Source organism: Oryza sativa, chromosome 7 (genome assembly GCF_034140825.1).
Source record: "Oryza sativa Japonica Group chromosome 7, ASM3414082v1".
NCBI lineage: Eukaryota > Viridiplantae > Streptophyta > Magnoliopsida > Poales > Poaceae > Oryza > Oryza sativa.
The window spans coordinates 4,233,390-4,248,833 of record NC_089041.1 but is presented as its reverse complement, the minus strand read 5'-3'; the positions used below and the strand labels follow the sequence as shown (position 1 = coordinate 4,248,833).

The following is a 15,444-nucleotide window of genomic DNA, read 5'->3' as shown; positions in this document are numbered from 1 at the left end:
TTTCATTTCATGTGGAATAAAGAAATTCTTGGACTACGTGGTACTCCCTCCGTCCAAGTTTTCGTGCTTAATTTTAATCGCCGTCTTATTTAAAAAAATTAAAAAACATAAGTTACATATTAAGTACTATTTATGTTTTATCATATAATAACAATAAAAATACTATAAAAATTTCAAATAAGACGGACGATCAAAGTTGGACGCGAAAATTTATGGTTGCGTTTAAAATGGGACGGATGGAGTTCTAGGAAACAAAGTCAATCAGTCAATCTGGACCGTCCACGGCAGAAGAAGTTGGAAGCCGTGCGTATACGTTCTCTTTCTAAAGAAGTCAATCAGTCAATCTGGACCGTCCACGTGTACGTTTTCTCCTCTTTTCCTCGCAAGAGAAAAAAAACAGAAACAAATAAACAAACGAAATAAAGGGTAAAAGTCAAAAGTAGAAAGTGCTCTTCGCCTCTTCCTCCTCTCGCGCCGCCGGCCAATCGCCGGCAACCTCAGCCCACATCACCGGAGAGACCCCGTCGGCTCGCCGTCGCCGCTCCCCTTGCCGGCCTCCTCCTTCCCACCGCCCCGCATCCATTTCTTCCTCCAGCGAGGTCAGTTCCCCCGCAAAACCGCCCTTCTCCCTCGTCTCCGGCGCCTCCCGCTGCCGGATCCGCCGCCGCCGCCTCCTCCCCGGGCCTCTCTCTGATCCCGTATTCACCGGTGACCACCTTTACTCCACCGGACAGAGCATGCAGAGGTGGACAGATTGAAGTAGGAAAAGAAAATGATCACTCCTCCCGTCGCCGGTGACACCTTCGCCGGAGCGCCGCCGCCGCCGAGTCAGGAGGAGGATGCTCCGCCGTACGGCTCGGTTGTCCTCGGCGGCACCTTCGACCGCCTCCACGACGGCCACCGTCGCCTCCTCAAGGTGCGGTGCTGCGAGCTTGAGAAAAAAAAAAGAAGAGGATTTCTATTTTTATTTTCCTCCTAAAGAACCGAGCTTAGTATTAATCCTCTTTGAGGAATAACGAATTTTTCGATTTGTTGGGTGTGTAGGCCTCGGCGGATTTGGCGAGGGATCGGATCGTGGTGGGCGTCTGCACAGGCCCCATGCTCGCCAAGAAAGAGGTAGAAATGACACACCATTTTTCACCGGTTATTGGAGCTGTGATGCTAGCTGCTGGTTGTGTTCTTGATTTCCACCCTCTGTGTGTGTGCCTGCAGTACGCTGAGTTGATCGAGCCCGTCGAAAAGCGCATGAAGGCTGTGGAGGATTACATCAAGGTGGGGGATAATCTTGCCTACTTTATTATGTAGTATATAGTTTCTGTTAGTAAATACTCCTACAAAGGATTGGAACATTGGGTGATGACTAGTGGAAGCAGTTTGCATGAATTAAGTTACTGAGCTGCTTTTTATTGCTGTTTGTGAGACGTTGTGACAAGATGAATCTTTTCTCTTCCAAAAATGAAGGAAATCAAAGGTGTAATTTTCAGTTGATTTGGGAGGCGGTGTATAATTTATTCTGGTACAAAGACAATTCAGTAAACCTTAGATTTCGCGCATGAGAATTAGCTTCTCTCATGTGGCACATTACTTTAGGTGAGTAATAAGAAGTTATACAGTGAATTGGTTTGGTGAAGAGTTATGTGGCAATTTAGGACCAACTTGCTGCGAAATTTGTTCCATAACTTCCTTGTACTGAAGACCTGTTCCTAGTCGTCTACATTTTAGAAAAATATAGAATTTTGGAATTGCATGCTTCTTAACTTGTAAGGGTTATTCCCCGCAAAAAAAAGAAAAAAAAACTTGTAAGGGTTATCAGTTTCACATAAGTACATACCCAATTAAGCATGTTCATACTTAGGAGGAGCTGCCAAAAGTGAAACTGCTGCTTCTGGGATGCTCAATTATGATGTTTGTTGAAAGCTCATGATTGGTTTTGTATAAAATGCAGTCTGTTAAACCAGAACTGGTAGTACAAGTGGAGCCTATTGAGGATCCTTATGGCCCATCCATTATTGATGATAAGTTGGATGCCATTATTGTCAGGTATGGACAATTTGATCATCTCTTATCTGATATTAAGTCTCTGTAATTTTTTTCCCTTTATTACTTCATGCATGTGTTCTGACCAAAATTGAAATTCATTCATCAAACAGCTACGGAACTATATTAAAAATGTATGAAATATGCCATGCTTAAATAATGTAGAGTTGTTCGTGCTTACTTTAAATTTTCTCCTTTTTGTTTTTCCTCATTTAACCTAGTGATGCTGCTTATGTTCAGTAAGGAGACATTAAATGGTGGATTTGCCGTAAATAGGAAAAGAGAAGAGAAAGGACTACCTTTGCTGAAGGTGTGGTGTTCATACTCCCTAGAATTATTTTTTTTTAAAAAAAACCTGGTACAAGTACAAGATATGCTTCATAGTGATCCAAATATTGATGAGCTCAATTGCAGGTTGAGGTTGTTGATCTTCTATCCGGAGGAGCAGAGGGTGAGAAATTGAGTTCATCTGCTTTAAGGAAGCTTGAAGCAGAGAAAGCTAATCAGCAAGAAGGAGCAGCATCTAAAGGTGTTTAGCTGTTTAGGGAGTAAAGTGATTCTGGTTGGCTGTATACTAAAATCGAGTGAATTGCATTTTGGACCCCTTTTCTTACTATAATTTCACTTTGGACCCCTATTATTTCCTTTTGCTTCATTTTGCACCCCCCCCCCTTTTTTTTTGCCCTTCTCCTCAAACTCAGGCACATATCCACTGCCAGTATTATGGCAGCGGCTGCAGAACCGCGGAAGTGGTGTGACCTAGGAGATAATGCTATTTCCAGAGCTGGAGAAGAAGAAAAAGGGGGTTCAAAGTGAAGCAAAAGGTAAAGCGGATTCAAAGTGAAACTATGGTAACAAGAGACAGTCCAAGCTGCAATTCACTCTACTAAATCCTGAATGATCCTCCATAGTCTCAACAAGTAATCTGAAAGTGGTATTTTAGTTACCTTTTTGAGGAATTATGTTTGAAACTTGTCCCAGCTTCCAGGGCCCTGTAAAAGTATTACTTCACTCTGAATGATATAGTTGTACAAATTCAATCTTAGCTCCTGGGAACTTCCGCACTAACCAATTTTACACATTTTTTTATTTCCTACCTTTGCCATGTGAATGTAAAAAAGGAAGTCACCTTGACGTTCTTTGGAGTAATGGTAAATCAATTATAAATGAATTTGCTGCCCCTTCTGTGATGTACCCATGTGATGTATATCTTCATCAGAGCTCATGCGATATAATTCTTTGCTTGATTTCTGCTCCAGTGTTGTTCATGGTCCTCTTCACATTGACCAGGTATGCTCAATTTACTTTGGTTGATCATGAGTTCTCCTTGGTCGTAGACCTATATATTTATCTCATAGAGAATTTTTTATGGCACTAAAGATATATAGTCATTTACAGATCATTAAAAGCAGAAAGGTGTCACTGTTAGCCTTTTCTTTTTACTTAACTAGCAAGATCTATAAACATGTTTTATTTGTCCACATTAGAGTTGAGAGGTGTATACCTATCAATTTGGATTATGTGGATTAGGATTACCAAAATATGGGTTTTGTCTATGGTAAGTTGGTAACATTTGCACCCATTTTAGTTTGTGAACTTAAAGAAATCCATAAGTTTACACAATAAAATATTTTCACTTGCAGAAGTAATTGTGTAATCACACATATGCTGTTAATCTTCCTTAGAACTGAAAATTATGGGTACTTTAAATGATACTTGTATTTTAGACTGTTATGGGCAGCTCTTGTAACTTTCATTTTGAATTTGTGTTATTCCAAAAAAAAAGCTGTTTATGTAGCATAAACCAAACAAATTAGGTGTAATGTTTGGATGAGAACTAAAAGGACTGCAAGATGCCAAGTAGCAAGTCCCCCATACATTCCTGTCCAGAATTGTCATCCATAGGTTTACAATCCCCAACCCACATGTCCCCATCAATGGAGCAACTAGAGGAGATGAAGACAAATAAAGCCATCAGCATCCTGAATTCCTGATGGAATAGAAGCTTAAGCCTTTTGTTGCATCACAAAAAAGGTCTATACTGTACACGACTACACACACACACATGCTTACATACATGGCTGTTGCATGTTCTCAAGTTCCTGTGGCTTGGCAGCTGAGGTTACCATGGCCAAGAACTAGCTCCCTCTCTCCTGCATCGTACAGGCACTCATATGTGATCTACTGATCTTCTATTTATTTGCATTGTAAATCTACCAAGAAACCTCACAAATGAAGCATAGGAGCTACCTAGTCCATTCCTGTTTGTTGATTCTTTCGTACATAAAACCAGTATTCTCTTGCCCAACGATACACTAAGCCATACGTGATTTGATCCAAGTTTTCAAACAACAATGAAGGAAATGGTTTCTTCCTCTACATTTAGAGCTCCCGGTGGATTAGGATTCTTGGGGCCTTCCAAAATAGGTTTGATTCCTTTGAGAAATAGAAGTGGTGTGAGATCAAGGGTAAAGTATATCGCACCAAAGTGCGCGGTCTCCTCTGCTAGGCCAGCATCACAACCTAGGTTCATACAACACAAGAAGGAAGCATTCTGGTTCTATAGGTTCCTTTCCATTGTGTATGACCATGTCATAAACCCGGGGCATTGGACCGAGGACATGAGGGATGATGCATTGGAGCCTGCTGAACTCTACCACCATGGGCTCAAGGTTGTCGATGTTGGTGGTGGCACTGGGTTCACCACATTGGGGATTGTCAAGCATGTGGACAATGAGAATGTCACACTGCTAGACCAGTCTCCACACCAGCTTGAGAAGGCCAGGCAGAAGGTGGCACTGAATGGGGTGAACATCATTGAGGGTGACGCTGAGGACCTCCCCTACCCGACTGACACATTTGATCGCTATGTCTCTGCTGGGAGGTGATTCTCTAATGTCCTCTTTGCATTGCAGTTTACGGTATTTTCTCAATTGTGTTTCCCATGAGCAACCCATGAAGGTTTATTCTGTCGTGTTTAATAGGACATATAGCAACACAGAATCATTCTTATAATTTGGCTATAAGAAGATGCAGGATTTATTAAAATAAATATAAAACATTTTATGTGCTGTCTTGTATAGATATGTGTTCAGGATTGTGAAGTTAATTCATTCTTGGTTGTGTTTACTAGGATAAACCAATATACGGTATGTGTGGGCACAACTTAAGTTTGGTCAAGAATTTTCTCTTTGCTAATGTGAATGTGTTACACTTCACATGTGAACTGTACAATAACATTTTTTTTCATCTATCATCAACTAATGCCATTATTTTGTCATTGCATATCCTTGAATTGATATTGATGTATAGATTTCTGTATCAATGAAAGAAAATACCTGTTAAATTCTATGTGATCTAGCGTTGACACCATGACAAAACCATCTGTTTGGATATATTTGCAGTAGTGTGGTTTCTAGTAAATGGTTAATGTTATCAGTGATTCAAGTGTCCATGATGAGATGTTTATATATTTGTTGGATCAGATTTCTGTTAATATGATAATACTGGCTCTTATGATTGTTTTGACTTATATTGTCCATGTGAAGATGTTAAGTATCACTCCTATCCAATGAATCTATTACCTGAAATGTGAAAGCAATATGCATGTGGTCATCAGTGACCTGTGTTTCATTTACTTTTAAGCTTAGTCATATGTGGTCATTGATCAGTTTTGATGCCATACTTACCAATGGTGTTGTTTTGTCAGCATTGAGTACTGGCCTGATCCACAACGAGGAATCAGGGAAGCCTACAGGGTCCTGAAGCTAGGTGGAGTTGCCTGTTTGATTGGCCCGGTTCACCCAACCTTTTGGCTGTCACGCTTCTTCGCCGACATGTGGATGCTCTTCCCCAAGGAAGAAGAGTACATAGAATGGTTCCAGAAGGCAGGGTTCCAGGATGTCAAGATCAAGAGAATTGGGCCCAAATGGTACCGCGGTGTTCGACGCCATGGCCTGATCATGGGGTGCTCTGTGACAGGCGTGAAGCGATCGTCTGGCGATTCCCCTTTGCAGGTATTCTTTGCATCTCAATGTGTTCTAGCTTCATATTAACTCAGAATTGCTTTCTTGTTACAAACATCAAATGTTAAGAGCACCTAAATTTGTTAACAGTGAGTCTAACACACCTGAGTTCTGTGTCATGCTAGCTCACACTGATGTGCTTTGTTATCTGGTTTTTCACCTTTTGTTCTTGTTGCAGCTTGGTCCAAAGGCTGAAGATGTTGAGAAACCAGTGAATCCTTTCACCTTCATCTTCCGCTTCGTCATGGGGACGATTTGCGCTTCTTATTATGTGCTGGTACCTATCTACATGTGGATGAAAGATCAGATTGTCCCCAAGGACCAACCAATTTAACTGTTTCCTGATGCCAAGCAATGCCAACAAAACGAAATGATCTGTGCTTCTTACTTGTGCTGGTACCTGTCTCCATGTGGATCAAAGAACAGATTGTCCCAAAGGACCAAGCCCATTTAACTGTTACCTGATGCCAAGTTGCCAAGCAATGTCAGACAAAATGACAGGGAAAGTTGTGTTGTGTTAAGCTTCTGTTACATGTTAGGCACTGAACACTCCAATGGTCTAATGTTCGTGTTCATGTTGTGTTGTGGGTGCTGATGGCATGCTTTGTTCTCTAGCTTGCTTCATTTGTTCCCTTGTTGGTTTTATGAACCGTCAAAAATAAAAATGAGGCAATATTTAAGGGATCTGAAAAACAAACATGGACTCGACTGGAATGCAGGAATATGAATATAACAGTTAACAGATTCACAGCTCATTTTTTTCTTGTCAACAGAGGAAAAACTCGTGTTGAAAACAAGAAACGTGCCAATACAAATATCTAAACAAAGTTACCAACAGACTTTAATAGGACAAGAGACTATCTAAACAAAGTTACCGACAGGCTTTAATAGGACAAGAGACTACAAACTTCCAATCATAAAAAGACGACAAAGGGTAGATTTACCTATAAATTATGCTTAGGTTATGATGCGAAGCATTTTAGAACTTAGAAGTCTAAATATCATATCCAAATAGAAGATGCATAAAAACAACAATCTCTGAATGAGAAACGTTACAAAAGAAGAGTACATTAAGCCATTAACTACATCATCATTCTTAAAGGGTAGTACTCAATACCAAGCTACCATGGAACATAGGGTTTTCAACTCCTGATATCACCTCAACTTCTGATATCACATCTCAGTATGAAACCAAGCCTTTACTTCCAGCAGGGCTACTGGATCTTGAACTGCTGCTGCGCCTGCGGTTATATTTTGAGCTCCCCTTTTTGGCAGGAGCATCTGGTGATCTGGACTTCGAGGGATCACGGCTCTTCGACCTGGATCTTGACCTTCCTCTATTGACAGGAGGGCTGCTATTACGGTGATCAGGGCCACCACCATCCCGACCTGATCGAAGCCTGTTTCTTACATCTCGCCTCTGGTGCTCCGCTGGGCTGCGGCTGCGGCTGTGCCTTGGACTGGGGCGGCGATATCCTCCACGCTCACGGTACCTCAATGGACTGCGTGACCTGCTCCTGCTACGGTCTCTCCTTGGGTATCTGGGCAATGGTTCAGAGTTTCTTAAAAAAATGTATAGCTCATTGCTAAAGTAACATGGCCTTGCAATGGTAAAAAAGGGAAGCGGATAAAAAGGAAATGTTTGGTGAATTTGAATCACGCAAGAAAGCTGATTGATCTAAGCAAAATATACTGTATCTATGTTAACATGTAACCCAGTTTGAGGTTTGTCCATGCATAGCCTCTGCTATCTACCTAAGAGAAGAATTGGCATGAAATATAAGGCAATGAAAGCAAGTTATGAACTTGGGTAATATTCAGATTAACTAAACTCTTGAAGGCATCATAATATAGTTATGAGTAAATTTTATAAAGTTTTTATAAAACCCCACTATTATGGTCCAAGTTGAACAAAATCAGATGTTTCGGCACGTTGCACATAACCCCGGGTATTATGGTACTAAATAATAACAAACTACACTGTTAACCCCAAAGAAGGCATGAACTCATGAAGAGTACACAACTATATTCAAAATAGTTCATCCACTCTACCCAATCAATTGGTACTGACCACTAGGAGATTCCAAGGATAATCAGAAGAATACCAACCTGGACGGACTACTGGCTCTTGGGGAACCACGATATCTTCTTACTGGTGAGCGTGCACCGTAGGGACCATTTCTTCCATACCTGCACATGATGGCATCCAAACATTAAATTAATCATCATTTTTTTTTAAAAAAATGTGGTAAATAATCTAACTGCAGTACCTATTAAAATGATTCCACCTATCATTTCTTCCATCATTGTAGCGAGACCGAACAGGGGAACGCTCTGGAGATGGTGTCCTGTATCGACGTGCAAATGCATATTGTTGAGTAAAACCACGCCCCTTCCTGACACGTTGAGGCTGTCCGTTGTCTGTAGAGCCCATTGCTAAATCTTTACCATTGGTTGGCACAGGTTCAGCTCTAGATATACCAGCCTCTGCAGTATCAGCACCATTGTTGCCATCCACTTTTGTTAAACTTGCATCAGCCCTAATAGGACTGCTCCTAGCTCTCGCACCAGGATCATCCCTGCAAATACAAACAAACATCTCAATTGGGTACTCAAAGGATAAGGTTATCTCAATGTTGAACAGGACATTTTTATCCCTGCTAAATACCCTCCAGTCACAAAAAAGTGACGTTTTGCACAATGACACAGTCATCAAGACAATTATTTTATTAGGAATTACTGGTATAATATTTTGATACTATTTTTAAGACAAATATAATCATAACATTTTTAAAAGTTGAATTCAAAATATTCAAAGCAATATTGATGGTCAAAGTTTAAACATGTTGACTGCACGGTGCACGCATTCCAAAAGTCACATATTTGTGACTGGAGGGAGTAGTACTGAAAGGAACCTGACAGTAAGTAATTTGTTTTAAGTAATCAAACCTTAATTTACTAGCTTTATCTTCTGAGTTCTGATTTTCGTACCTGATACCAGCCCCATTTCCATCTGTGTTTGAGGGTTTGCTTCCTTCATTTGATATGTTGTCAAGGGTAGCTGTTTGTTTGCCTTTATCTGCATCTTCCAAAGTACTATCTTTCTCCAAACTTATAGTTTTGGTGTTATCTGGATCTGCTATGAACAAAGCTGCTTATTAGTTCAAAATTGTGTAGACAATCTCAGTACATTCAAACAATTAAATGCAACACATTCCATGAAACATACGTCATAACCAAACACAGCAGGCAAAACTTCAAGGTCAAAGATGGTAACTTCTGTCATAAATTAGAAAGATGTTACCTTGTTAGCAATTTAAAAAATATAAATGATGAAACTCTACATTTACCATATTCAGAATCAGTTCAAAGTATTCTAGAATGATTTTGTAATTAAGGTCGGCAAGAAATGATAATAAACAAAAGGTTGGCCAAGAGTATCGTCAATTATGTGGATGCTTAAAGAATTTGAGTGGTAAACAGAATCAAAAAAATAGTTGCAGACATAAGTTGTTCTGTGTATCAGAATAGAATAGATAGTTTAGTTGCAGAAAAAAAGTAGATATGGACAGGTCGCAAGCAGGGATTAGCAAGTGCAGTGGACAAAGTCAGCCTTTTGAACCACAAAACAGAAAATTTAACAGGCAGAGAAAATTTAAAGTAACACGGACAATCACAGCGAGTCCAAAGTATTAACAAGCAGAACAGAAATCTGTGCAGTTCAATCAAAGCAGCATATTTTAGACTACTCAGGATTTTCATAGCAAATGAATGTGAATTGACTCTTCTATTGTCCTACCTTTCTTCGAGGAATGCTTGGTACGAGTCGTACGACGGCCTTCACTTTCACTGTCAGAACTGCTGCCGCCTGTCTTTGAGCTATCTGAATCATCACTTGAGCTCCTGTAGCTTCTGTAAAAAGCTCCAGACAGGGGATCTTTCAGCAAATACATCATTATAAGCTAATAACACTACCAAGATCATACAGGTCATCAACGTACCGTTTGGATTTCCTTTTTGTTCCTCTACTCTTTCTCTTAGTCTTCTTGTGTTTGCTTTTCCCCTTTGCAGACCTGTGTTTATCCTTCTTCGAACTTTTTCTTCTCTTGTGTCTGTGGTCGCTGGATGAGCTAGTATCCAATGATGACGAAGAGTATGATTCTGATTCCGAGCCACTATCTGAGGACTGTGTGTCAGAATAATCTGAGCTATAGGAATCAGAAGAATAATGCTTTCTCTTTTTCTTTTGTTTATCATGAGTAGGTGGTTTTTGGGTTTTGACCCTTTTTTCAGCAGCAGAATTGTCTTCTGTTCTTCTGAGCTTCTTTTCTGCAAAAGAACAAGTAGTGAGAAAGCTAACCAGACAACACATGGACTGTTTGGTATTATCTGTTTATGTTGCTTTTTACCTTTCTCTCCCTTTAGCTGATTCTGGGAATCAGAGACTTCACCACAGTCCACGATTTTCACTTCACAAGTAGGCTTTCCGGTATCAGAACCTACCGCTTCAAGCTTCTTCAGCAAGGGCATTCCAGTGACCACCTTCCCAAAGACCACATGTTTGCTACACGATTATAATTTTAAGTCATTTGAAGTTGATAGATTTTGGAGCCATTGGTAAAAGGAAGTTATATGACTTCTTATCCACAGGAAAACACCATAGAAATTAGGAAATTGATTACTTCTGTGGGCAACATACACTGTGTTGGAGCCACCACATACTCTCAACCATTACCTGACACAACTTGTAGACACATTTAAGAAAGGAGTAGGGCTTAATGATGTGTTCTACACACACACCCACTCCAGAGAGTTTTCTATGGTTGTATATACATAGACATAAATGTGCTGTTTATAAGATATTATTTAACAAATGGCAACTTTTATGTGTGTATGCATGAGGCTAATTGATCTTTCATGGTTGTACAGAATTTTTAGATTCAAGGTTTTTTAATAGACTAAATCTCTCTAGAATGTTAAATTTTGGTATTGGTAGATATCAAGTACTATATCTTTGTGCAGTAAGGAAAGAAAGAAAGGCATAACTTAATATGCACAAGGAACTAGAAGAGAGATTAACAGAGAAAATTGCCAACTGACTAACAGAAAGAAGCAATACCCATCAAGATGTGGTGTTGGCATGAATGTTATAAAAAACTGGGATCCATTACTGTCTGGTCCAGCATTTGCCATGGAAAGAACACCAGGTTGGTCATGCTTTAACTTGAAGTTTTCATCTGTAGAACACCAGAAAGTACATACAAAAACTTTAGCGAAAGCATACTAATGCATTTGACACTAATTGGATTAAAAAAATTCTATGGCAGCCACAAATTTCATTAGTCATTAACCTTTAAATTTTGCACCATATATGCTCTCTCCACCACGTCCTGGAAACAGCATGTAACGTTGAGCTTATAAAGTGTACAACAGCAAGAAGTCAGTTGAAAGAAGATGCCTGGGATAATGAATCAATACCATCTCCTCTTGAAAAATCACCACCCTGCAGTTGAAAATTTTGATAAGATGAGTATAGTTAGGGAAAAAATGGATGCTAGAATGCAATCTAGAGTAGATATATCCTGCAAATGGAACAAAAAAAAATCTGGGATTATGCTGTATAACTAGCAAGCCATTCATATCTACATTCTAGAATTATGTAGAGTTCAGCATTTGAAATCCCATAAAAGAACAAAAACATACTGTGAGTTGATACAAAGAAATATGCAGTGGCCAGAGGACTTGGATCATTTGGTTTAATTTTCAGTACCTGAGCCATAAAACCTTTCAGAATGCGATGCATGTTTGTTCCCTTAAAATAAAGTGGCTTTTGTGTAGATACTCCAAGGCCTCTCTCACCTACATATCAACCAAAAAGTGAGCATGTGGATATAAAAGGTCACACAGGTTGCAAATCAGTGCTAATACATCATTTAAATACAAACTATCATAGTACTGAAATGATAAGCCTATGACTTACAAGAAACCTGACCAAACTAAATGCCAATTGCTCATTGAAAGAATAATGTATCTTTATAACAGAACAAATCATGCCAGAACCATTGAAAGGAACATAGTGAGACTTTTTTCCCACTATTCTACTTTAGATAACAATATTAATTACCATACACGAGCATGCAGATAATAAAACTGAGTATGACTTGTTAGCATTGTAATATACTACATTCAGAACTGGCATGTGCCTCATCACTCATGTAAATTCACCCAACAGAGCTGCGGAGCAGAAAAGCTCACGCGCATCCTTATCATAAAACATTGTTCATCACCTAAGGTTTATTACAAGTCGCATAGCGCAAATAAATTTCCTAGCGACAACTGATCCGCTACACGCAACTTATATCCCATCAAACGAGTAAAAATTTACCCGTGCAGAGAGCCCGGAAATTCTCCGTGGTCTTCGGAACGACATCCGCAAACAGCTGCAAATCGAAGGCAAAGAAAGTTAGCCCAGGCAGCAACGATTACTCAAACAATAACACCAGGTAGGCAACTAGCCATGCTGGAACAAACTAGCTCCTCAACCAACCAACCAACCTCAAATGTGATCCTCTCAGCGGCGCGTCCGCCGATCGCTATGTCAAAGAAGACATGAGGGTTCTTCTTCGCCTTGGGCATGGCGTCCTCGACCACCACCTGCGGGCGCGCGAGTGGGCGTGCTAACGCAGCACCATTAGCAACACATCTCGATAAAAAAAAACTGCCATCCAAGAAGATATAGATAGTATAGATAGATGGATACCAACCGAGGCCTCGCGGCGGTGGTGGCGGCAGGCCCGGCGGCGGAGGAGAGGGTGCGGGGCGCGCGGCGACGGCTGGCCTAGCGCTAGGGGGGTTCGCCGGCGGCGCGGCGCGGCGAGGGGATGGGGAGGGGAGCGCGCGGCGGCGGCGGCTAGGGCTAAGGTCGGGGAGTGGTGGTATTCGCGCATGTATCGAGGTGAGGCCGTGAGGGAGGTGGAGTGGGCCGGGCCAGATGGGATGGGCCTAGGTAGGATGTGATAATTTTGTTTGAGTAAATTTCACGAAATTTCAGTCAAATTAATGAATTATCGCAAAATATACCACCTCCATATTTTAATATTTTAATGTACGACGCCGTTGACTTTTTGACAAACGTTTGACCTTTTGTTTTATTCAAAAAATTTATGTAATTATAATTTATTTTATTGTGACTTGATTTATCATCAAATGTTCTTTAAGCATGACATAAGTATTTTTATATTTACATAAAAATTTTGAATAAGACGAGTGGTCAAACGTTGATTAAAAAGTCAACGGCGTCATACATTAAAATATGGAAGGATTATATATTTAAGATGGTGTATTATAAAACTACGGATTTAACAATAAATTAAAACTACATGTTTAATGCTAAGTATCGCAAAACTACATGGCTGGCAATAAGATTACCACAAAAGTACATATTTAGGGGGTTTAAAACCTTATCACTAACGCTATGTTCGAGTTATAAACCAATTAAATTAATGGAGTAGTACTCTTTTTGAGAAATTCATATAGTTTTATGCTCCCTCGGTCTCAAAATTGTATTTAACATGAAATAGCTACAAAATGCAAAACAGAAACAGCTACGTACATTTTAGTACGGATAGAGTGGCATGACATCTTAATTATTAATCACATGTTTTTCTTATTTCCGTATTTGATAACCATGCGTGTCGAAGGAGCCCTTAAAAATTTGCTTGCCAAGTACTAATAAACACACATGCATATGGCCACAAATACTTGTAGTGTTATGTTTTGTGCTGTTATTTTGCTCTTAAATTCACTCCCTCCAACCCAAAATATAAGACACAACCACTTTTCTCTCATTTCTCATAATATAAGGTGTGCATGCATGCATACATTAACTATCATCCTTTAGTCCTATAAAATTATTTTGTTTTAAATCTTATATCATCAAACCTTCCAATCATATTGCTTACATGTATCAAGGTGTTCCAACCAAGAAAGTGATTAAATATTTTCTTAGTCTTTGTATTATGGGTGATTATGACTTATATTTTGGAATGAGTACTAAAGTTTAGCCATGCAACCTTTAATTGGCCGTCGATGTGACAATACTTCCATGCACAGTAGTGATAGTGTAGCTAGGATACTACTCGTACATGCATAGCCATCTAGCCTACTCCATCCATAAAAAAAAAACTTAACCTAAAAAGGAACGTGACTCCCTCCTAAGACAATAAGATGTGACCCCTAGAACAACAAAAGGTTCGTTGTCCTATAAGGGGTCATATCCCTTCCTAGATTAAGCTTTTTTTTTTTTTGGACGGAGGGTGTACATGCATAGCCCTCTAGCCTGTGCTTCCACCGATTGAGCCAAATAATTTGTACCACAAGCATATCAAGAGTTTAAAATTTATTGACAAAAATATAAACACTCCGAAATACTACCGCATCCATCTTAAAATATAACTAAGTTCAAATTTTACCCCATATATAGCTAATTATAGAATATATAAAATGTGATTTTTACCCCATTACTTCACATGCTACCTGGCGCGCTCATCATCCCAGCAACCGTTGAGACCTGCCCTCCACCCATAATATTTATAATTTCCATCACCCCACCATCTAGTAATGAGAATAATTTCACCACAATCCTTAATTACCTCAAAATACTCCTAGGAGCTTTATTCTGGGATGGAGTGAATGCTTATCTTATTAATCACCTTGCACTTAATTGTAAATATTTTGCATCTTATCCCCGATCACACTCACACTATACTTATCCCTTCTTTATTAAGTTTATTAAGGAGCATCAAAATGTTTTCTCCTAACCCTTTATTGTTACTACCTCCGTCCCATAATAAATTTATTTTTAGCTCCATCTATTTATTCCAAAATAAGTTCTTTTAAGTAATAATTGTATCAGAGTTTGTAAAAGTATGAAACAATTATATTGGGAATAGATAAAGTAGTGAATAGTTATATTTGGAGTAGATAAAGTGATGAATAGTTATATTAGGGTATTCTATTATTTTTTGTTTTTGCATTGATATGTATGAGAAGAGTGAAAAATGAACTTAGGGTGTGTTTAGTTCACGTTAAACTTAGAATTTTGGTTGAAATTTAGAACGATGTGACGGAAAAGTTGGAAGTTTGTGTGTAGAAAAGCTTTGATATGATAAAAAAGTTAAAAAATTTTTAAAAAAAGTTTAGAACTAAACTCGACCTTACTCCATTTTAGTATTGAGGAAGTAAACAACATAAACATATTTATAGTTGGGGAGGGAAGGAGGAAGCGCAATCATACTCCAATGAACACTATTGCGATGCACACCAATGCGATGCAGGGAATGCACACCATTGACCGGACAAAAGGAAGAAGCTACGGCAGCAG

General features: G+C 39.4%; 3 protein-coding genes across 13 annotated transcripts; 2 read left to right on the top strand and 1 right to left on the bottom strand.

Annotated features, from left to right (window-relative positions):
• Positions 1-404: 404 nt before the first annotated feature.
• On the top strand, positions 405-3,235 carry LOC4342557 (phosphopantetheine adenylyltransferase 1-like). Of its 4 annotated transcripts, none has more exons than NM_001422000.1 (8): positions 405-599; positions 735-916; positions 1,045-1,116; positions 1,213-1,272; positions 1,946-2,040; positions 2,278-2,347; positions 2,452-2,566; positions 2,757-3,235. In NM_001422000.1, the coding sequence occupies exons 2-8, from the start codon at positions 773-775 to the stop codon at positions 2,798-2,800; spliced, it is 600 nt and encodes a 199-aa protein (NP_001408929.1). In that variant the 5' UTR covers positions 405-599; positions 735-772; the 3' UTR covers positions 2,801-3,235. The 4 variants fall into 4 exon arrangements, with proteins under 4 accessions (NP_001408929.1, NP_001408931.1, NP_001408930.1 ...); XM_066311957.1 differs by having other exon boundaries at positions 436-599; positions 2,739-3,208; NM_001422002.1 differs by having other exon boundaries at positions 2,452-3,235.
• A 125-nt stretch (positions 3,236-3,360) lies between these two features.
• LOC107277102 (2-methyl-6-phytyl-1,4-hydroquinone methyltransferase 1, chloroplastic-like) lies at positions 3,361-6,748 on the top strand. The gene is made up of 3 exons (NM_001425704.1): positions 3,361-4,921; positions 5,747-6,053; positions 6,241-6,748. Exons 1-3 carry the CDS (start codon positions 4,392-4,394, stop codon positions 6,394-6,396), a joined length of 993 nt encoding a protein of 330 aa, NP_001412633.1. The 5' UTR covers positions 3,361-4,391; the 3' UTR covers positions 6,397-6,748.
• Positions 6,749-7,039: 291 nt separating this feature from the next.
• On the bottom strand, positions 7,040-13,051 carry LOC4342555 (peptidyl-prolyl cis-trans isomerase CYP63). 8 transcript variants are annotated; one of them, XM_066312244.1, is made up of 14 exons: positions 12,823-13,051; positions 12,618-12,739; positions 12,448-12,502; positions 11,833-11,921; positions 11,541-11,565; positions 11,414-11,452; positions 11,182-11,299; positions 10,472-10,626; positions 10,064-10,391; positions 9,862-9,974; positions 9,054-9,201; positions 8,333-8,641; positions 8,172-8,252; positions 7,040-7,603 (listed from the first exon to the last, which is right to left on the bottom strand). In XM_066312244.1, exons 1-14 carry the CDS (start codon positions 13,007-13,009, stop codon positions 7,243-7,245), a joined length of 2,130 nt encoding a protein of 709 aa, XP_066168341.1. In that variant the 5' UTR covers positions 13,010-13,051; the 3' UTR covers positions 7,040-7,242. The 8 variants fall into 8 exon arrangements, with proteins under 8 accessions (XP_066168341.1, XP_066168342.1, XP_025883068.1 ...); XM_066312245.1 differs by having other exon boundaries at positions 9,054-9,198; XM_026027283.2 differs by having other exon boundaries at positions 12,618-12,716.
• Between the last annotated feature and the right edge of the window lie 2,393 nt (positions 13,052-15,444).

Excerpts from the sequence above, each read along its gene's own strand:
- LOC4342557 (XM_066311957.1), top strand. The coding sequence starts at position 773 with ATGATCACTCCTCCCGTCGCCGGTGACACCTTCGCCGGAGCGCCGCCG. Across the intron at positions 917-1,044 it reads GCCACCGTCGCCTCCTCAAG|GCCTCGGCGGATTTGGCGAG; the intron begins GTGCGGTGCTGC and ends TTGGGTGTGTAG. Across the intron at positions 2,567-2,738 it reads AGAAGGAGCAGCATCTAAAG|GCACATATCCACTGCCAGTA; the intron begins GTGTTTAGCTGT and ends CCTCAAACTCAG.
- LOC107277102 (NM_001425704.1), top strand. The coding sequence starts at position 4,392 with ATGAAGGAAATGGTTTCTTCCTCTACATTTAGAGCTCCCGGTGGATTA. Across the intron at positions 4,922-5,746 it reads CGCTATGTCTCTGCTGGGAG|CATTGAGTACTGGCCTGATC; the intron begins GTGATTCTCTAA and ends TTGTTTTGTCAG. Across the intron at positions 6,054-6,240 it reads CTGGCGATTCCCCTTTGCAG|CTTGGTCCAAAGGCTGAAGA; the intron begins GTATTCTTTGCA and ends TTCTTGTTGCAG.
- LOC4342555 (XM_066312244.1), bottom strand. The coding sequence starts at position 13,009 with ATGCGCGAATACCACCACTCCCCGACCTTAGCCCTAGCCGCCGCCGCC. Across the intron at positions 12,503-12,617 it reads CTGAGAGGATCACATTTGAG|CTGTTTGCGGATGTCGTTCC; the intron begins GTTGGTTGGTTG and ends TTCGATTTGCAG. Across the intron at positions 8,642-9,053 it reads GGAAATGGGGCTGGTATCAG|GGATGATCCTGGTGCGAGAG; the intron begins GTACGAAAATCA and ends TTGTATTTGCAG.